Source organism: Cynocephalus volans, chromosome 7 (assembly GCF_027409185.1).
Source record: "Cynocephalus volans isolate mCynVol1 chromosome 7, mCynVol1.pri, whole genome shotgun sequence".
Classification (NCBI taxonomy): Eukaryota; Metazoa; Chordata; class Mammalia; order Dermoptera; family Cynocephalidae; genus Cynocephalus; species Cynocephalus volans.
This window is the reverse complement of record NC_084466.1, coordinates 151821048-151843774: the sequence shown is the minus strand read 5'-3', so window position 1 is coordinate 151843774 and position 22727 is coordinate 151821048. Positions and strand designations below refer to the sequence as shown.

The window sequence follows — 22727 nt, the reverse complement described above, 5'->3', positions numbered from 1 at the left end:
CACTGCTGTTAGAGGGTAGTTTTGAGTTATGTTCCTCTGAGTCATTATCTACGGTGCAGGGAGCTGAGAGCACTGTGGTTTGCACATTACAATAGGTATTTGTTGAACTGGATTGAATTTTAAGTAGTGACTCATGCATCTTCAGAACTCAAACACTGCCCTACTTCATCTCTAAAAATGCAAAATTGGAAACACATTAGAAGTACGACAGTTTGCATAGACAATTCACAAAAGAGGAAATGCCACATGGCAAAATATTCGTAATTTGCTAGTAATAAAGGACATGCATGTTAAAAAACGAGATGCCATTGTTCCCTTCTCAGTTAGCAAAAGTGGTTTGAAATTACAATGCTCTCCACTGCTGAGGGAGTACAAAGTGAGACATGCTCATTTATTACAGGGGGAAGAGTAATTTGGTCCCAACATTTGTTGATATGTACCAAACACAAAAATGCGTATTCCTTTTTGTGCCAGTATTTCTACTCTTGAGAATCTCCTGTAAGGAAATAGTTCAAAGTATAGTAAAATAAATGATTACATGCAAATATGTTGCCCATACTGTCACGTATAACCGTAAACAATTAGAAACACCATAAATTTTCTGTAATAAAGGAATGACAAACTAGCATTGGTTATGGCACATCCTCTCAGTAGAAGAGTTTGCAGCCAATAAACATGGTGTTAGGAAATGCTCTTAACTGAGTGCATTAGATATGTATATAAAGACTGAAGGCAATTAAATGCAGTGAGATGTTAACAGTGGCAGTCTTTGGGTCTCAGGGTATTTCTTTTCTTTCTTTCAATTTCTCTGCATTTTGAACATTTTCACTAACAAGCACATGTTTCATTTGTGTCTGTCAGGGGACTCGATCGGGAGGACAGTGTGACCCGTGCTCCCCCACTCCATCTAACTCTCCAGCCCAACATGGCAGATGTTCTAAGTGCCCGGATTCCAAGGCTGGGCCTCTTTCCTCCTCCCCTTCCCAGGCTTGGCTCTTCCCACTTCCCCTGGAAGAGGATCCAGATATGTCCTGACCTCAAAGGCCCAGAGGTTTCAAATGTGAAACACATCTCCACCAGAAAAAGCCAAGTCAGAGGCAATAAATTTCAATAATTGTTTCTTTGCTGAGCTGGCGACTCACTGCGTGGTAATGGTTGGCTGTAACCTGGACCAGCCATGCCTCCGGGATGAAGTTAATGTGCCTTAACTCCTCCAGATCCTTGCCTTGGAAGAAACACAGGGGAACATTTTTACAGTTTTATTCACAACAGAAACTCTAAAGTCTCATTTATAGAAATAAAAAGAAAGAAGTCAGAAGCTGACAGAAGGGAAAAGGGCAGGTTTGGTTTATAAAAGGCATTTAAGGTTAGGTTGATAAAACGGCAGTAAGACAGCTCAGAATCACCGTGGTTGTGTTCAGAGTCAATTACTTTTGCACTCCAAATTAACTCTCTTTGAAGAACTTATACAAATAAACTTCCAAAGGAATGAATGAATTTACTCCAAACTGGATAGCAGTTTTAACCTCAGTAGGAAATCTTCTATACTACATAGTAATGCTTTTAAGTTAAACTTTTATTATTTTGAAAGGAATAAATTCCCAACAATCCTAAAAGAAGGTACTGTTGCCCGGTGAGCCTTGGAAGGTACCTTGGGAACAACTGTTAAAGGAGAAGCCATCCCTGGGCCTCAAAGGACAGCTGTGAACAATCAACCATGCCCTTCAAAGCTATTCCAATTCTCACAATATTACCCAAAATTATTACAAAGAAAAAAGGAAGAAGATATTTAGGCTACACATTGGTCCAATTAAAAATTGCTTCTGTTTTTATTTTTCTGCCCATACTCTTCCCTAGGTCTGCCTTCCCAAGGCCCCAGGAATCCCTAAGGTCTTTGTAAGTTACAGAGCACCCCACCCCCACCCTGCCCCCAAGCATCCACAGCTCCTTGGCTGCAATCCTGCTTGGCAGGAGAGGTCTGAGATTGAATAATCACTGTTTTCAGAGTGTCTAGAAGCCTCTTGGACAAAACTACCTCGTTCCATCAACCATCCCTGAGTTTTAAACTTACTTATTATATTTGGATAACTAGAAATGGCTTTGAAAAAGTGCTCCAAAGTCCTTTCAGATGCAAAGATCTCACTGGGTGGCCTCCTGGCTGCCCCAAACATGTTCCCCAATATTTTCTTCCTCTTCCCAAGTCACAGTTGCCTTCCTCTGTGCCCAGAGCATGAGGTTGAGGAAGCACAAGCCCGGGTCTGGAGCACAGAGCAGAGTGTTCTCTCAAATCTCCAAACATGTGACACAGAAGCCAATCCCATGCTAAGAGGCAGGGCACACAGTTAGCTGGCAATAAAACAGCCCCTGGCAGCTGTGTGCTGCTTCACAATATTTAAGCCCATCTATCCATCACGGTATTTCATAGGAGCTCTGATTCTCCCTAATTTACAGACAAGGAAACTGAGACCAAGCAGTTATGTGACTTGCCCAAAGTCACACAGCTTGGAAGAGACAATGGCAGATCTCAGCTGATTTCCTCGGAAACATCTGGTGAGGCTTCCCCGGGAGTGGTTGGGGGGTGGGGCAGGTCCCTCACATGCTGGGACTTACCCCTGGTGATGCCGTGCAGACGCAAGCAGAGGAACAGGGGCATCAAGTTGTGTCCTATATCCCGGTCCAGAAAGCAGCACTTCTTGGGAACGCTTAGCAGAGGCACAAAGAAGAATAAAAGGCCTTCAGAAAACTCCTTTCTGGCATTAGCTAGGGCTAGTGGAAGCCCTGTCATAGAGACTACTGGTTTCACCAGCCAGACGTCGATGGTGCCTGGGTCCCTTGGGGTGGGTTAGGTGAGGGGAAGCAGGGGTGGCTTGGCTAGCTAGCATTTGTAAAGTCTAACCCTAGAGACTGCAATGAGACCAATGCTTGTATCCGCTCAGTGTCTACCACTGAGCTGGGCACATAGTAGATGCCCATCAAATACATATTAAGTGACTGTTGCGAACACGATACTTCACAGAGGATTTCAGTATACATTTTCTCGCTTGAGTTTCTCAAACTTCCTGGGGGGGACAGAGGGGGCACGTATTATCATCTCCCTTTCACAGATGAAAAGCAAAGGCTCAGTCAGGACTTGAACTCGGGACTGCTGACCCTCCTCTACATATGCTGTGCTCCCAGTAAGTGGCCAAGTGGGGCACCTCAAAAGCACTTCCTGGCAGAATTAAAAGGAAAAAAATAGCAGATTGTGGGTAACCAGTTTCAGCAGCTGGTTTCAGGATCAGTTCCGCTACAGTGTTAATACCAAACTCTAATTAACTTTTACACAGGGCTAAAGGTCAGGGCTGGCTTGAGAAAATCAGATTCCTCCCGAGAAGACACAAAGACAGACACACCCTTGTTCTGAAATAATTTGCTTCGCAAAATGGTCTTTTCACAAATGGGGACAATGGGGGATAATTTTTCCAAGTGCCTTTGAAAATGCAAAGTCACTCCCTCAAGGCAGATCCTGTATAAGACCAGCCAATGGTACTTTCAGATTATTTTTTCATGAATCAAGGGTGATGTCCAAATCACACCCTGTCCCGCCTGGACCGAACGCACCACTGGCCTGTGTCCCGCCTCTGTTGGAGATGTCTGCCAGCCTGCTGGAACCAGTTCTTTTCATAAGATCTGAGGATCCCCGGGACTCTCTCCACCTCCTCTGTGGTCAGTGATCCCAGTAGATAGGTCTAGGGGTGCTGAGGAGTTGTGGGAGGCGAGACAGGCTCACAGACAAATGAGTTCTGGTTCGATTCAATGATTATTTATTAGACTGTACTATGTGCCTGTCTCTGGAGGCAGACAGAACAGGCGTACATGAAGTGAGGTCGATACTTTCAGGAGCGCAGGGCTATTGATCCTGGAACTAGCCCTCCGTTGCTCAGGGCAAGTGGAGCTGAGCTGGTGACATCTTAGTGGGACATACAACACGTGCTTGCTTCCTTTCCACAGACTGATCTGGATGCCATCTATGCCTCTCTTTGACCATTTAACAGAGGAAAAACTGAGGAGGCATCATGGCTGGATGGCAGGTGTCAAGGAGGGAGGAAGGGGCCAAGCCGTCGCAGCCCCCGCCCCCCTAGCCTAGCCGAGTGACCTGGACAGTGAGCAAGGCTCCCACAGCCCAGCACTGCCCTGAGCAGTGAGCTCCTGCTGCAGCTGCAGCATCAGCCACAGGATGGAAAGGACAGATTTAGAGGAAGGCATTTCCCCCTCCACGCAGAAGCCACCTGGCCCCAATACTGCAGCTTAGCTTCGAGCAGGAAGACTACTGGGAGAGTAGGACACCCCAAGGCCCTGATTCTCCTTCGAGAGGCACTCGGACCCAGACGACCAGCAGCCAGGTCTCTCTGGACAACCCTCCCCTCCCAGAGGACTTGGGAGCAGCTTTGTTGAGACAGGTGGTTGGACTTTTGGACCACTTGGGGTCACGAGGAAGTGGCAATGATGTCCACTACTATGGAGGACCCAGAGAGGTCCTGAGTTGGCTCATTGCCCAACACACAGAGGGACCAGGGGCTTGGCTGGCCCAGCCATCCATCGGTCATGTGGAAGAGCCTCTCTGAGCTTCACTCTCCTTCTTTGTCAAGTGGGGACAATAGCCACAAGCGCCTCTTGGGTGGATGGGAGGAGCAAAAGCGACAGTGCCTGGGAGGGCATGGCACAACAGCTGGTGCCAGCGAGTCCTCAGTACCCTGTGGGGACCATCACTGTTCTCTCACTCAGGGACAGTGGCCTGGACTCAAGCTGGTCAAGGGCATGGGATTGTTCTCGGTGGCATTCATCCTCATTGCCACTCTCTAAATCGCCTAAGCCATGGGCCACCTCAACAGGAGAAAATGGTGTCCTCAGCTCCTGATTTTCTAAAATCTCTAAGGATCTGAGGGGTGTGGGCTAGCCCCTGGAACCAATCAGTATACGCCTGCTGCTAGAGCCTCATGAGGTCCAATGTCACAGAGCCAGCGTCCTCCGCGGGCCTCCCAAGTCTGGCCTAGCTCTTTTTCCATTTTATCTGCAACCTCCTGTCTGGGAGCAGAGGTATCTGCTGCCCTCTGGCCTAATGAGGAGTGTGTTCACTCGATGTCACATAAAATGGGAGTGAGCAGGCTGCTGAGTCTGGGACTTCTTTGCATGGCTCTGTCGGTGGAACCTCATGCTGGTTTCCCCTGGTGCTGAGCTCTGTCTGTGCAAAGACCACTTGTGGTTTGGCATTTACTTTTCTGGGACAGACTTCGGGTCATGATCTCCACCTCCCGAAGTTCACTGGGAAACCCTTGGGGCGTGACGGCTTTAGAGAAGACTGTTCACAGTTCCTTGATACTGAAAGACACCCACGTTGGTTCTGGGTCTTGCTCTCAAGTCCCTGGAGACAAATTCCTCATCAATCTCCTGAAAGACTGTGCTTGGGGACATGTCACCCTCTGACTGGTACAGATTGTAATTTTAGCTGCTTTTAGCCACAACTTTCTTACCTCCTCTGTCCTGTCATTTGCTGGAGTCATTTACCATATTCCTGCTGAGTGTAAGACCAGAAGCCCTCTTAGGCTCAGTGCCTCAAATTTTTGTCTTAAAATGCACTCTTCAGTATTTTGACACGTTACTACATGGATGAACCTTGAAGAGAGTGTGCTAAGTGAGACAAGCCAGACACTAAAGAACAGACACTGTGTAAGTCTACTCTGTGAGGACCTAGAATAGTCAAATTCATAGAGACAGAAAGTAGAATGGTGGTTGCCAGGGGCCGGGAGTTGGGATGAGGGAATGGAGATTTATTGTTGAATGGGTACAGATTTTCAGTTTGGGCAGATGGAAATGAACCGGAGATGAATGGTGGTGAAGGTCGCACGACAATGTGAATGTGCTTGCTTAATGCACAGAAATGGTTCACGTGGTAAATTTTATGTTATACAAGTTTTACACAATTTTAAAAAGGATTAGGGTGAAAAAGTTACTTAGCTTATTTGAAAACTATTTGAAATGATATGTTAAATTTTAAAGCGGTTAGGAAAAAAATACACATTTGGGGGCAATAACTCACAATGAGAAGGAAACACAACTTTTTTCCAGGATGTAACTCAGTATCGACCTGGGCATCTTCTGCAATCAAAGAATGAGGAACGGTCCTCTTGGCTCCCCACCCCAAAGTGTGGTACATGAAACAACAGTTCCTGCTGCCACCACCACATCATCACCCACCAGATGTCATTACCATTCAGCACCTACTGCCAAGAGCTGCTCTGGGCCTCTTCCCTGAGTCAGAGCTGCTCCATCCGCCCACCAGTCCTGGTAAGGGGCCCCGTCACCTTCACGCACAATGGTCAGGTTACTTGCCCAAAGTCTCATAGGCAGTATATGGCAGAAGTGGGACCCGGACTCAGGGCTGACCTCTCCTAACACACACCTTATGTGTTGTCTGTCTCTGCTTCCTAGATTGCAAGCTCCGTGAAGATGGGATTTGTGTCTGCTATGTGTACTGTTGTGCTCTCACTGCCTCTTACAGTGCCTAGCACTCAGCTTGCAATATGTTGGGTGAATTGGTTAGATGATCTGGTCTCTGCCAGCTCTCCAGACTCAATCCCACCCTTCCATCTCTCCATTCATGCACAATTTATCCTCTAGAAGTGCCAGAAGTGCCAGCCCTGCTGTACACATTCACACACGTGCATGCACATACAGGCCATTCCATGCTGATATCCTTCTGCCCATGTGATCCTGTCTGCTGTTGCCATCCTCATTTTTCAGGCCAAGTCCTATTAGTCATTCATTGACACCCAATCCAATGTCATTCTGACTGTCAAGATGGACCTGATCCTTGTCCAAAGGGAAAACTGGGCAGGATTCACTAGAACTCTGATAATGATAACCACAGCTGTGCTTCTTAAGGAAATCCTACATCTGGACTCCTGTGCTCCTTCCGGTTCTCGGTGCTTATTGTTGAAGACGTGCTTTGGTGCCTCTCGGTATGTTTGGAAAGCCAAGAAGCAATGTGGGGGAGTGAAAAATTAGTAAGGACTTAAAATCAATAACACACAGGGACCTTGAGAACAAGGGAGATTTGGGTTCCAGAGAGCCGAGCTAAAGAAGGGCAGAGACAATACTGGTCTGAGCAAGAGAAGACATGAATGAGTCAAGAAGCATGAAAGCCAGGTAATGAGAAATCCTCTTGTCTCAGAATACATCAACCTCCCTGTGCAGGGCTTGGCAGAGCAATTCTAAGAGAGAACGATTTAATGGCTCTAATGTCCATGACTCATGGGCTATTTCAAAATGAATGCTCTGGTAAAGGGATCAGTGCTGCCACACTAGGGGTGCCTAGTTTCATGGTGACTCTGTGGCTACATCTGCAAATGCCATTCATGAATCACAAGAGGCACACGGCCTCTGCCTACCCTGGGGACACAGCATCACAGAGAATTTCCCTTGAGAAATCAGTAGGCTCAGGGAACCTGGGGTGCAGGTTACAGCTGGGCAACTTTCCTTGGCAATTCCCCTGGGTGGTCCCCCCGGGCGGTTTGTGTGGGAAGGCGGGGAAAAGTGCTGTGGGTTTGTCAGGCCAGTGCACACCCACAGCACATGCTCTGGTTTTCTCTGCAGAGAGAAGCTCAGAGGAGGAATCTGTCCCAGGTGCAGGTGAGATCAGGGAAGGCTTCCTGGACCTGTCCTTCGCCAGCTCCGTAAAGACTGGGTCAGATTTGGATAGAGCACAGGAAAGAAGAGACTCAGCTGGAGAGGTCAGGCAAGTCTAGAAGTTGGAATCATGTAGAATTGGCTTTGCTGACTGCTTTCAATGACCTTTTTCCAGTGAGGTTGTAAGCTCATTACCAGAATTCACCCTTGCAGTGTCTGAGGGACCCATTTAGTGATTTAATAAATCAGTGGACCAAATTACACATCTGTTATGACTTGTCTGTCCTGAACCCTGAGATCTCAAAGTACAACAATGTGCCAGAAGACCTAGAAAACCTAGGTCAACCCCACTACTGCCACCAATTTGCAAAAGGAGCCTGAGCGAGCCCCTTACCATCCCTGGGCCTCAGTTCACTCCACAGCAAGATGAAAGGATGGGACCAGTCGATCTGTAAGGGACCTTCCAGCGTCAACCTCCTTCGAGCTGATAAAGTGAGCAATTTAAGAACTGACATGAACTGAACACATTTTATTGTCATGTAGCTTCCAAAGTGACATTCACCCCAACTTTTGTCATCATAAGAAAAGTTCTACACTGTTCTCCAGAGGAAGGGGTTTTGGAGGAGGGAAGATTTTTTCTGCTTCTAATTATTATGACCAATTTCATCTGCTATTAGGTTGGATTTTCCACCCTCCAGAGGTCACTCAGATCCAGCCCTGTCCCAGGCACCAAGAAGAGGACACATGGGACCAAAAGAAGCAAGGGGCAAGTTTACAATCTCCTGCTGAGCCTGAGCATATACAAAGCAAGTGAAGAGTCATCCCCAGGCCCTGAGAAGAGAGTTTCATCTGAAATGTAACATGCATTGTAGTGCCTAAGGGTGGAGGGAGAAAGTTGCCCATGAGGTCAAATTCACACCCAGCAGAACTGAAACCATCTGTGCTCTGGCCACTTCTTGGGAGCTGTTACTCTCAAGGAGGCTCTGGGACACATCAATTGTTTTCACTGAACACCAAACAGATGACCAGAAAGTCACTACTTTCCTCCTTGTAATATTTATCTGACATTTAATGCAGAGTAGTTTTCAGAGTTAAAGTGAAATATTTCAGAGATTAAAATCACCACTAAAGAACACTCACTATGTCATTCATTTACTACTCAGCGAACAGCTATTAGATATGGGGGTCTGGAAGTATAAAGTTAATGAGACACAGTCCCTGCTGCAAACAGCTGATGTGGGAACCATACTTAGGAAAAGATCGTCACAATAGATGTTTTAAATAAACAAGTGAGAAAGCTTATAGAGATGCTTGTGGGATACTATGGAGCCCAGAAAACAGGCATCTGAATCAGACAGAGGGGAAGGAGGTGCTCCCAGAGAATCTTCTCGGGGAGACCCGAGCCAAGCGTATAACCATAGTAGATCACTCCAGCAAGACAGCATTTAAAAAACCCCGTAGCTCTGAGCTCCCAATAAATGAGCTGATCTATCTAAATTCACCATAATCAATCCAAAATAAAATCATCTGCATAGATGCCATGGTTTTGTATAAATTACCAAACTGCAGTGGGTTACTTTTCTCCTCTTCCTCTCTAGCCAGGTATACCAGGTGAATGAATGAAATCTTGCTGCCACAATTGCTCTTATGGCCACTGTGTCCACTCCATCTCCATGTCACCACCTTAGTTCAGACTCTTTGCCCTTCATGCAGTCAGTGGCAACTGGTCCCTTGGCCACTGTGTCCACTCCATCTCCATGTCACCACCTTAGTTCAGACTCTTTGCCCTTCATGCAGTCAGTGGCAACTGGTCCCTTGGCCACTGTGTCCACTCCATCTCCATGTCACCACCTTAGTTCAGACTCTTTGCCCTTCATGCAGTCAGTGGCAACTGGTCCCTTGGCCACTGTGTCCACTCCATCTCCATGTCACCACCTTAGTTCAGACTCTTTGCCCTTCATGCAGTCAGTGGCAACTGGTCCCTTGGCCACTGTGTCCACTCCATCTCATGTCACCACCTTAGTTCAGACTCTTTGCCCTTCATGCAGTCAGTGGCAACTGGTCCCTTGTCCTCCTCACATTCTCTACTTCAGTCTGTCCCCCAATCCAAAGCTAGAAAAAGCCAGACCCACTTGTGACCCAATACACTATACAACTGCACATCATATCAAAACTTGTAGAATGCAGCTGAAGGAAATTTATAGCCCTAAATTAGAAAAGAAGAAAGCCTAGAAATCAATTATCTAGTTATATATCTCAAGAAGTTAGAAAAAGAACATCAAATAATACTCAAAGAAAGTAGAAGTAAGGAAATAATGAAGAGAAAAATTAATAAAACAGAAAACATATCACTGAAAAAAGTCAACAAAGCCAAAAGGTGTTTCTTTTAAAAGACTAATAAAACAAACCTCTAGCAAGTCTGATCAAGGAAAAAAAGAAAAGAAATATACAATTTACCAGTATCATATATGAAAAAGGGGCTATCACAACAAATTCTATACACGTTAAAAAGATAATAAACATTTACTGAGAGAGAACATATCTGGACATAAAACAAGTCTCAATAATTTAAAAGAATTAAAATCATGCAAAGTATTTTCTCTGATAATAAAGGAATTAAATTAGAAATCAATAACAGAGATATCTCTGGAAAATCCTCAAATATTTGAAAACCAAAGAACACAGTTTTAAATAACCCATGGGTCACAGAAGAACTCAAAGGGGAAATTAGAAAGTATTTTGAATGGGATGAATTCAAAACACAGCGTATCATAATTTGTGGGATGCAGCTAAAGCAGTACATAGAGGGAAATTTATAGCACTAAACACTTACATTACAGAAAAAAGAAAAGGCCTTAAATCAGTGACCTAAGTTTTCGCTTTATGAAACTAGAAAAGAACAAATTAAACATTTGACAAAATAAAACATCTATTCCTGATAAAAATCTCTCATCAAACTGTGAATGAAAGCAAACTCCTCAACCTGATGCAGGATATCTACAAAAAACCTGCTGTTAACATTCTACTTAAGGGTAAAAGATTGAATTCTTTTGCCATGTAATATAGAATAAGGCAAGAATGTCCGCTTTTACTACTTCTACTCAACATCATACTGAACATTCTAGTTAATGTAATCAGGCAAGGGAAAAAAAGAGGTATACAGACAGAAAGAAAGAAGTAGACCGTTTTTATTCACAGGTGATAAGATTGTCTATGTAGAAAATCTTAGGGAAACTACAAAAAAGATACTAGAACTAATAAGTGAGCTTAGGAAGGTTGCAGAGTACAAAATCAATGTACAGAAATCAATTGTATTTCTACATTGGTATTAGCAAAGAACAATCAGAAATCAAAACTAAAATAACAATACTCATTAAAATAATGTTCAAAACATAAAATACTTAGATATAATTTTCTAAACAATGTGCAAGACCTCCTACAAAACAGTGATGAGAGAAATAAAAGAGGACCTAAATAAATGGAAATATATACCATGGTCATGGATCAGAAGACTCAATCTTGTTAACATGTAAATTATCCCCAAATTGGTCTGTGAATTCAAACAATCCTTATCAAAATCCCATGAGTTTTTTCTATAAAAATTGGCAGGCCAATTTTTAAATTAATATGAAAATGCAAGGGAACCAGACTAGCCAAAATAACCTCAAAAAAGTAAACCAAAGCTAGTGAACTAACACTACCTTGTTTCAAGACTTACTACAAAGCTACAGTAGTAAAGATAGCATATTAGTATAAAATAGGCAGATAGCTCAAGAGAACAGAATATTGAGTCTAGAAATAGACACACACATATGGTAGGTTGACTTTTGACAAAGATACCGAAAGCAACTCCAGAAAAATAGAGTAATCTTTTCAACAAACGGCACTGGAATAGTTGGGTGTCTCCATACAAGCATGAACCTTAACTTTTACCTCCTATGTGCACAACTTAACTCAAAATTAATCATAAATATGAATGTGAGAGCTAAAACTATAAATCTCCCAGAAGAAAACATAGAAGAAAAATTCTATGTTTTGATTTAAAATGTACTTTAAGAAAAGTTTAAGAATTTGCTGTGGGCCCTTCTCCAACTATGAGTTTTGACAGCTTTCCCGAACTTCTCAGGCTGCTAATGGAATGAAATGATGATGTTTTCCCCACAGATGAAGAAAACGGCTTTGCTTACCTTTTTTGTTTTTCCTGCAAGGAGGTGTTAAATTTAATTCTGGACAGACTATTTGTTTTGCTAAAATAACCATTGCCAGGAAAACAGGCTGTGGGGTACAGAGGGATGTGTGTGTCTGTGTGTGTTTATGTATGTGCAAGTATGTATGTGTTAGCGTGCACGTGTGTGTTTGTGTGTGTGTATGTGTCTCTGTGTGTGTGCATGTTCTCTTCCTATACTGATGTTCTTAAACAGCAATAAAAGTAAGCCTGAAGATGTTCCTAAACATCTGGCTAAGTAGAGAAACTGTCCCTTCAACGTTCCATTAGTGTCCCAGGCACACAGTACATGTTCAATAAATATTTGTTGAATGAATGAAAGATTGAAAAAAATCAATGAGTGAGAGAAAATGGGAGAGTAGAAAAGGCTTGGACCTGTGTTTTTATTTGCAGGTACAGTTGTCACTGGAGAAGACAGTTATTCAAACATGCTCCCACCTAGCTCAACTTCCAGACACTGCTGAGACAGATGAGGAAAGGGCGTCGGATTCGTTTTGCTCCGTTGCTACTGTTAGCCCTCCTTTCAGATGCTGAGCCAGCCAAGGCCACACTCACAGTGCAGCTCAGCCTCCTTCCTACTAGGTCACAGGGTCACCTGCTATCTAGCATTTGGGTAGCTTGTCTCCCTGCTGCCACATTATGAAGCTACTATCCCATTTTGGAAGTCCCCATAATGTGATGGCCTCAAAATGTCCCCCTCCCCTGGAGAGAGCTTAGAGATCACTCTGTCATTTAGATTATTTCATCAGTATTTGCAGCTTTAAAATTAGGGCCAAATAGTCAACTTCCTCCACTCTCATTCCTGGGCCTATTTATTGTCTCCCAGGGGTCTGTCCCTCTGTCCCACCTTTATATGCTCCTGGCACATCCTTGTCATTGGCCACTGAAACTTCCTTGATGAGCCATTCCCTTTGGCCCCATTGGACTTTGAAGCTCAACTCTCCTGGTGATCCACTTCTGGGCCAGTCTAACTGTGACTCCCCACAGGCCACCTCCACCTCCACTGCAAACAGAGTGCCATGTAGCTGCCTGAGCCTTCCGGCCACCAGCCCTGCTAGGCCAGCAGCTACCAGGCTCTGCGCTGCTGCTGGTCAGTCCTGGGGATCCTCAGGAGGGGACAGCAAACATGGCACATAGTCACCACCAATCTCCGAGCCTGTGTCTAGGGTAGATACCACTAACCTACCAAGATGTTCTTCCCTACTGAACTTAGAGAAAAGCTCAGGATCCTTCTAGTGCACCCAATAGGCACTAGTCATCAATAAAAATGGAAACTTGTCTATGATCCTGTTACTTCAAGTTGCCACAAACATGGTATTCTCTGAATTTTGTAGCAGCATATTAGACCTTCTTTTCTGAGGGGAACTAAGCTACATAAAAATGTTTGATGGAATTTCATCATTCAATAAGCTATTACATGCCTAGCACAGTGCCAGGTAAGTTGGGAGTGACGAATTCTTCTTATGTGCCTGGGAAGGCAGGACACATACATGAATCAAGAGGTTCATAAGGGGCTAGTTGGAGAGGCCCTTTGGGGATGTCCCCACCATGGACAGCCCAAGAAAGGAGACGCAGCAGGCTGGGGTGGGATAAGCAGGAGCAGACACAGGGCTGATCCCCAGGTGAGGGATCCCAGGGACTCAGGAGATGAATTTGAGAGGTGGAGGGCATTGACAGGGGCACACCTTAGAGGTGTCACCACTCTGGGGCAGAAGAGTGAGCTGGGACAGGAGGAGAACTATCCCCAATTCTATAAATGGGCCCCACGGTCCTTGGAGCTGAGAGGCCGTGGGGACAGGGGGCCTGGGCGATGCAGGGGGAAGATCGTCTGAGCCCCCACTTTCCCATCTTTTCTCCCAGTTGGACCCAAAGCTTGCTGGAGAGGGTGGAGGTCAGAACAGGAGTGTGGGAGGGAAGGGACCCAGGGCAGACACACAGGCTGTCAGAGCCACCCATGCACTGCTGTGAGAGGGCCCAGGGCCCTGTTAGAAGATATCATTGGTGCTTAGGTCGGAGCAGTGAGACAACTTGGAAACAAGCAAACATTTTCCAATGGGGAAAACTGTGCATGATCAGGGGGCTTAGGGACATACTGTGTGGAAGTATGAGGTTTGGGGGTTAAATTCCAATCAATGTAGATTCAAGAGGAAAATAGAAAAGCTATGATAGGGAGAAATCCCTATGCATGTTACACTCTGGGCTGGAGCGCTGGAGTTCCCAGCTCGGTGCTACGGAAGGCCACGGGAGCTCCACCTTTGGTGGAGGGGGCCACACACCCTACCTCCCTCTTCCCCTTCCTTCTCCCACATGAAAACCACAGCTCCAATGAATCACCCACATTCCAGCTCATTTCCTATCTCCCAGTGCTAAGACATTTCCAGTACGAGGGCTGACCTGGAGCCAAGTACCAATTTCTCCTGATGTGCGTGACTCATTGGAAACAGTGTCTCGGGGCTATTAAAAGAGTTGGGGGGGGTGCGGTGTTTAAAACATTTGGGTTCAAATTATATAGAAACTAAGCAAAGTATACATAATCCTGGCACTGAATACTGCTTTCCCCAAATAACGAGACAGGGAATAAAAGGCTCCTTAGTTAACATGGTGCACAGATGTTCCAGGAATGGATTGAATGCTTCAGAAGAATGCAAATGAAACTTGACTTGCACGGGTCAATCCGTGGATTAATGTGTGAGGACCCGTTTATCTGCTAAACCCATATGTACGAAAGAAATGTCTTCCTTGAACATGCCTTATCATGCTCGGGAGCCCTCATTTCTGCTGAAGAACAGAAACACAAACCTGACGGTGATGGGGAGGCCACCCGTTACTTCCTGCCTGGGGCACAGCCTCTGAGGCCACCTGGGATTGTCTTTGGCTACAGGGTCACCACACTGCACAGCCAGCTGGGGTGATGTGAGCATATTTCATGAAGTTTCAATAGAGGCAAAGGAGACTCACACTGGAGGCCACCAACTACCACACACACTGTCACCCCCAGCCGGCTCCCCATCCCCAGGCTGCCACAGCAGATGGAGGCACTCTTGACTGGACAGACAGAAAACACTCACAGGCAGAGGGGGACACAGGGAGGGAGAGAAAGTGCACTGCAGGCAGTTTTAGAAGTCCTTGGCTAACAACAACCCTGAACCTAGATGCAGCCTCAGGATCTTTCTAAATGCCTTGTCCAGGGAGCTGCCACTGAACCACCTGCAGCTGGCACGAGACAGGAATCCCACCTGCCTTCCCAGGAGTGGGCAGCCGAGCGTCCCAGCCTTTGGCAGATCTGAGTTCAAGTCAGACTCCATCCCTTACTACTTGTGTGGTCTCTGATGAGATATTTCATCTCTACCTCAGTTTCCTCATCTGTAAAGTGGGAATAATAAGGCCAGCCCCTTAGTATTATGCAGATTAAATGAGATAATGCGTGGAAAGTACTTGTCAGAGTCACGGCGCTTAGTGAAACATGTTTACATGGTGCCCACTGTCATTACTGCTGTTATTTTTCCCTTCAGTGTTGAGATATACAACTTTCAGAATTTACAAGTTTAACGAGTATAAGACACTGGATTAATGCTATGAAATCTTTGTACACTCAAATGTTTTTTCATTTGTCCAGAAAACTCACAATTTTATATGCCATCCAGCAAAATATAAATGAGAATGACCTGATCCTATTTAGGGACCTTAAAAATGAAGTTTTAAAGGTCAGTGTAGTTTTCCTGAACAAAAGGAACACCTTTTACATCATGTCTAATAATGGACACACAAGTTCCCAGAAGCATATGATGACCTCACATTACACCCACATGTTATTTACTTTTCCAAGTAATTTAGTGATTCAAAGGCATCCCGTAATCTTAGGCCCCATAAAGAAAATTGCATTCTGTGCACTCTGAATGATACTATGAAAAATTGTATCACTGATGCGTCTCCCCCATGATATTACGAACGAGGAAAAAAACCCAGTGTATGTACATTTCATCAATCAATACTAAGTTACGTTACCTGTTAAAAAATGCCAGCACGGTTTCATGGATCGGAATTGCCTGAATGCTGTGGCTTAATTGCAAGTAGACCCACAAAAGTATTGTCTTCAGAAGATGAAACTCACTAAAGGTGAACAACCTGGCCAAAATAAAAGATGGAGAAGAAATTTTAGGAATGGCAAATAACCACATCATACATAAGAAAATAAAGTTAAAAGTGAGTTTAGGGATGAGGCACCTCCACACTTCATTCTACAGGTGGCCTCAAAAAGAAGTCAAGTGACTTGCTCAGGGTCACTGAGCTGGTGAATGGAGGAGCTGGGATTCGAGCCTCAGCAGCCTGACACTGGGCCTGTGCTGTCACCCACCCCCGTGCTGCTGCAAAACAATGGCCACCATTGATCGAGTTCCCACTATGTGCTGGGTGTTCCCTAGATGTTTGCTGTAGATTCTTTTGATTGCACACAATAATCCTACAAAGCTGGAATATAGTCTTTACTTTTATAGATGTGGAAATTGAGACTGACCTTGTGTTTATTTAAAATTTTAATATTTTGTTTATCATGGTTTTTTTGCATTAATTTTGATCTTAAAATATTGCACAAAAATATATTTTATCTTGATGACTGTGTTTTTTTTGGTGTCACCCTAAATTTTGCAACCAAAGTGAATGCTTCATATGCCTCACCCCGGTCTTAGCCCTGCTTGAGGGCTAAAACACGAATGACTTATTCAATGTCACACAATGCTGGGCTCAGATCTGGGCATCGGTCACATTAGAATAATCTGCGCCAAACTGGCTTTGGAACCTCCTGCAAGAAGCTGCCACATCCTCGTCTGTAAAAGAGCAAGCCCAGCAACTGCGCATAAGAGACAGGCCACAAGCAGAGGAGGTGACACATGTATGAGTCTCGTACAGCTGCTGTGACAAATTATCACAAGCCACACAGCTTCAAACAACACAGATTTGCTATTTCATAGTTCTGGAGGTCAGAAGTACAAAGTAGATCTCACTGGGCTGAGATCAAGGTGTCAGCAGGGCCCTGTTCCTCCCGGAGGCGCTGAGGAGATTTGTCCCTTTGCCTTTTCCAGCATCTAGAAGCCACCGGCACTCCCTGTCTTGTGGCCCCTTCTTCCATCTTCATGCCAGTAGCACAGCATCTTTAAATCTCTCTCTGTTCCTGAGTTTTCTGCCTCCCTCTTCTCCATTTAAAGACCCTTGTGATTACACTGAGCCCACCCAGGTAATCCCAGATAACTTTAAAGTCAGCTGATTAGCAACCTTAATTCCAACTGCAACCTTAATTCCCCCTTGCCATATAACCTAACATATTCACGGGTTCCAGGGATTGGGACATGGACGTCTTTGAGGCCATTATTCTGCTGACCACCCACATACAAAGAGCTTAGCACAGCACCTGGCACATAACGACATGCTCAGTAAATGGCAGCTCTTGCTCGTAAGTGGCAGGGCTGGGTGACGGCTCCAGAGCCCACCCTGTGCCTGCAGCAGCATGAGGCCCTTCCTCAAGAAACAAATGATGCCAAAGAGCGGCTGGTGCCCTTGGTGACGTCAGCCCTGTAAAGTATGGTTGTTCCCCAAACAGCGTTTCCAACGGCCTCTGATGATTATCGACGAAGCCATTTCAACGTTTCTTAGACTCGTTGATATTTTCAGTCTCTGACCGTGGACATGGCACCCTGCTTTAAAATATGCCCCAGTCTCTTTATTCACCACTTTAAGTGGGCATAGTGGGTGGAACCCAGGCTAAGTCGTGACTCTAAACAGCAATGGAAATGTCACCACCCACCTCTCATGCTATTTCTGGACAGAGCAGAACTGTCTCTTTCCTCCTTTTCCATTTTCGGGCCACCTACAGATGCATGGGCTTTGATCCCGGCTAGACAGGACCAAGTTGGCCGCTGTCTGGGCAACAACGGCGAGGCAGGAACGGGGCGATTCCTCGCAGAGCCACTGGGTGTGATGTCCCCACAAAGAAATGTGTCAGCTCAACTGGAAAAACTACGTGACTTCCAGCACAGACTCCATGCATGCATTCCTGAAGCCTAGAAAGTTCTTGGAGATCTTACAAAAGAGGAGCTCGTAGCAGCACGGGGAACAATCTGGAGCTCCACTGATCAGAATCTGGTTTTATTTATGAAGGATAATTATTGAAGCAAAGCCTTTTGCCTTTAAACCAGTATCAGTACCCAAAAGTATCAGTTCCTGCAGCAAGTAACCATGCCGAGGACAGTCAAACATGCTTTCATTTACCTAAGAGCTCTGATGGCCTCAATGAGAATGGGACTCACAGTGACTCCAAACCTCCCTGCAGCACAGGCGGACGCAGCTGGGCTGTGCACTACTTGTGTTTACTGCTGCTTGCTAGCAGCCCCTGGAACACAACTGGTGTTTGTTCTTTAGGAGGGAAAAAATGCTTTTCACAAGACACTGTCCTCCTGTCTTCTATATTTTATTTGAGAAAACTGTATATACACAATGAAAGCCCCATTTTGAACATAGACCATAGAGAAAGCTGTGCCCGTGTGAATGAGATACGAACAAGCATGCTCATGGCAGCACTGTTTGTCATAGCAACAAAATAAACAAAATGAAAGGCCATTAGGAAGGGAATGAAAAAAGATCGCTGTGTGTCCATTCAATAGAACCCTGCACAACAATTAAATTTATTTATTTATTTTTTTTTTTTTAATTTTATTTTGTCGATATACATCGTGTCTGATTATTGCTCCCCATCACCAAAACCTCCCTCCCTTCTCCCTCCCCCCCTCCCCCCCAACAATGTCCTTTCTGTTTGCTTGTCATATCAACTTCAAATAATTGTGGTTGTTATATCTTCTTCCCCCCCCCCCCGGTTTGTGTGCGTGTGTGTGTGTGTGTGTGTGAATTTATATATTAATTTTTAGCTCCCACCAATAAGTGAGAACATGTGGTATTTCTCTTTCTGTGCCTGACTTGTTTCACTTAATATAATTCTCTCAAGGTCTATCCATGTTGTTGCAAATGGCAGTATTTCATTCGTTTTTATAGCTGAGTAGTATTCCATTGTGTAGATGTACCACATTTTCCGTATCCACTCATCCGATGATGGGCATTTGGGCTGGTTCCAACTCTTGGCTATTGTAAAGAGTGCTGCGATAAACATTGGGAAACAGGTATACCTTCGACTTGATGATTTCCATTCCTCTGGGTATATTCCCAACAGTGGGATAGTTGGGTCGTATGGTAGATCTATCTGCAATTGTTTGAGGAACCTCCATACCATTTTCCATAGAGGCTGCACCATTTTGCAGTCCCACCAACAATGTATGAGAGTTCCTTTTTCTCCGCAACCTCGCCAGCATTTATCGTTCATAGTCTTTTGGATTTTAGCCATCCTAACTGGGGTTAGATGGTATCTCAGTGTGGTTTTGATTTGCATTTCCCGGATGCTGAGTGATGTTGAGCATTTTTTCATATGTCTGTTGGCCATTTGTATATCTTCCTTAGAGAAATGCCTACTTAGCTCTTTTGCCCATTTTTTAATTGGGTTGCTTGTTTTCTTCTTGTACAGTTGTTTGAGTTCCTTATATATTCTGGATATTAATCCTTTGTCAGATGTATATTTTGCAAATATTTTCTCCCACTCTGTTGGTTGTCTTTTAACTCTGTTAATTGTTTCTTTTGCTGTGCAGAAGCTTTTTAGTTTGATATAATCCCATTTGTTTATTTTTCCTTTGGTTGCCCGTGCTTTTGGGGTCGTATTCATGAAGTCTGTGCCCAGTAAAAGGCTTAAATTCCCCAATTAAAAGACACAGACTGGCTGACTGGATCAAAAAGCAGGACCCAACTATATGCTGTCTACAAGAGACCCACCTCACCCATAAAGATTCACACAGACTAAGAGTGAAAGGATGGAAAAAGATTTACCATGCAAACAGAAAAGAAAAACGAGCTGGAGTAGCTATTCTTATATCTGACAAAATAGACTTTAAACTAAAAACCATAAAAAGAGACAATGAGGGACACTAAATTTAAAATGCTAATTAGATATGTAAGTGTCAACATGGAGACAACACACCGCTTGATGTTCCTGAATAAGCCGCAGAACATCACAATCACTGTGAGAACATGTATTTGAAGTTCAAACCTTTGCAAAACAAGATTACACTTTACTTACAGATGACACATATGTAGTAAGAGCATGTCACATGCATTGGTTCTGCACAAGTTCCTAACCGTGGTTTGATAGGAAGCAAAGGGACAGACAGAGCGGAAGGGAACAGGACTGGGAAGCGGAACATAGGTGACCTGCTTTACTGGCAATGCTTGACGTCTTAATTTATGACAAAATGTTACTACAGTCATCCCTCCATATCTTCAGGGGATTGGTTCCAGGACCCCACAGTAACCAAAATCCGTGGACGCTCAAGTCCCTTTTATAAAATGGCGTCGTATCCGCATATGACCTACGCACATCCTCCCATGTCATTTAAATCATCTCTAGATTACTTACAACACCTAATGCAATGTAACTGCTATGTGAATAGCTGTTACACTATATTGTTTTTTATTTATTTTTTTATCATTGTGATCTTTTTTTAATATTTTCAATTCTCAGGTGACTGAATCTGTGGATGCAGAACCCACAGATACGGAGGGCCAACTATATTTGTTCATTTGAGGACATGAGCATGATTGTGTTTTGTATTATCCTCCCACCTTTATAATTTTTTTTACATTGATAATAATAATATCAATATCGTTATTGATCTTGACCATCAATAAGGAAAAAGAAGGCCTCATGAAGGGCAGCATGTCAGGGGGCTGGTTATGACCATGGGCTTTGAGGCCACTCAGACCTGAGTTCAAATCCCAACTCTCATGTTGCATGGGGGGACCTTTGGCTAGTCCCTACATTTCCTGAAATCTCCAATCCACAGGTGAAAAACACAGGTAGCAGTACCCACCCCATGGGGCTGCTATAGGAATTAGTCTGGCCAACCCACTCAGAGTGTTCTGTACACAACTAGTGCTTACATAATTGGTAGTTATAGTTATTATAGCCAGAGAAGCTTTAACATTAGTGGAGTTCTTCCAGATGCCAGTGGGAACCAGCGTCTCACACTGAGAAGAAGGCCGTGGGACATACATGACCAGGAGGACGGGGTGGCTTTTCTTAGGGAAGCCCTGAGACCCCAGGACTCCTTGGACCATAGGCAGGAAGTCAGGGAGAACTGGAAACACGGAGAGACACAGAGCCCCCTGGTTGCAAGGTAGCCTTTTGCGTAGACAGGAATTAGATAGTCCTGGGAGGTCCCCATCCTCCTATGTCCACAAGGAGCTTGGCTTCCAGGAAAACAGAACTTGGAATGAAGGTTTCATAATATTAGAGTCAGTAGCACAGGGTAACCTAGTGGTGACCTCTAAGGAGAAAATGAACTGAACACCAAATGCCCAGGCAAACAAAATAAAACCAGAGGCCCAGGAGGTCAGGAAAGGTGTGTATATTTTACCCCAGGTCGTTTACAAAATGGAAAGCAAAACCCAGAGGCAGATGAGGTCAAAGAGACGGGGAAGACTAAACGGCCCAGAAGTTGAAGCATCTGCTGAAAACGGATGTTGTTCCAAACACCACACCTGGGGATGGGCCACAGATGGTGGCTGGAGGCACAGCTGAGTGAGGCCGAGGGACATGTCCCCCTGACCTCAGGAGTTGGCACTTCCACACATTCCACTCTGAGGCCACAAGACTCTTCGGGACAATCCAGTTCCTGCTGTGTTCCTCTGGCTGCTGGAAAGACTCAGCCTCCACAGCAAATGAGGAGGTGCAGGGTTGAGGGCAGGATTTGGGCTTGGAGCTCCTGTTATCTCAGGGATAATCACCAGACCTGCCCCATGGGGTTGCAGGGATTAATAGGGACAGTGCACATGGCATAGCACACATCACAAAGTGCTCAACAAAAGTTAGCTCACGGATAGGTGCATTCTTAATCAGGTGTGGGCCATGGCACCCAATCCACTCACCAAGCGCCCGTAGACAAGGAACCCCAGCCTGGTTAAATTTCTAACAAGCGTCCCTCTTCCTGCATCCTCTGTCCCCCACTGACCCCAGGCTTTAAAATGGGTGGCCACTGGAGATTGACTTTGGATGATGTGAACCCGAATCTGGGCAGCCATCAACTGTGGTACCATCTCCTTGCCCACTTGAGGCCATGCGGGCTCTGCCCTCCGTGAGCTGGGGTAGCCCTGGACTGCCTGTGCAGACAGCTCCTGGGGAGGGGGCAGGAGGAGCAGGACCCAGTTTCCAAATCACTCATGTCTGCCCCAGCTGGTGAGTCTAGACACTGAACACGTAATGTCCTTGACCTCTTTTCCTGCCCAGCTACATTTTGTCAGGCCTATTCCATCACTAACGTTCTGGTTGTGGTCAGACATTTCCCCCCACCCCCCACCCTTTTTGGTTAAATGGTACCAGGGTGGGACAGCTCAGCCTTTCCAAGGGAGGGACAGTGTTGTGAAAAGTCTAAGAGATGTCATGTTTATATTTTCTTCAATGATTGCATAACCTTTGCCCCTTTGAGGGTGGGGGAGTGCACGAGTCGGGAGAGGCCTAGGAGGACAGAGCAGAATGACTCTGGGGACACACCCAGTGCCCTGGGGCTGCTCATGGGGCTGGGGTTCCTGGCTGGAGTCTTCTTAGATAATATGGTCTGGTCTCCCTCAACATCAGAACTCTGTTCTAGCAGCCTTTCGTCTCCATCAATGTGAGGGCACTACATGCTGCTTAGTAAATGCAAGCCAGCAGTGGAGTCAGTCTTTCCAGATCTAACTTCTGAAATCACAAGGC

The 22727-nt window shown here is 45.1% G+C and overlaps 1 protein-coding gene across 1 annotated transcript in view; it reads right to left on the bottom strand.

Annotated features, from left to right (window-relative positions):
• BTBD16 (BTB domain containing 16) overlaps positions 1–22727 on the bottom strand; it is a 50926-nt gene that overhangs the window by 7098 nt on the left and 21101 nt on the right. Inside the window, exons 9-11 of the mRNA XM_063101612.1 lie at positions 15896–16015; positions 2611–2702; positions 1143–1225 (exon numbers count right to left, since the gene is read on the bottom strand). Coding sequence (XP_062957682.1) covers positions 1143–1225; positions 2611–2702; positions 15896–16015 — 295 coding nt within the window. The remainder of the gene's footprint in view (positions 1–1142; positions 1226–2610; positions 2703–15895; positions 16016–22727) is intronic.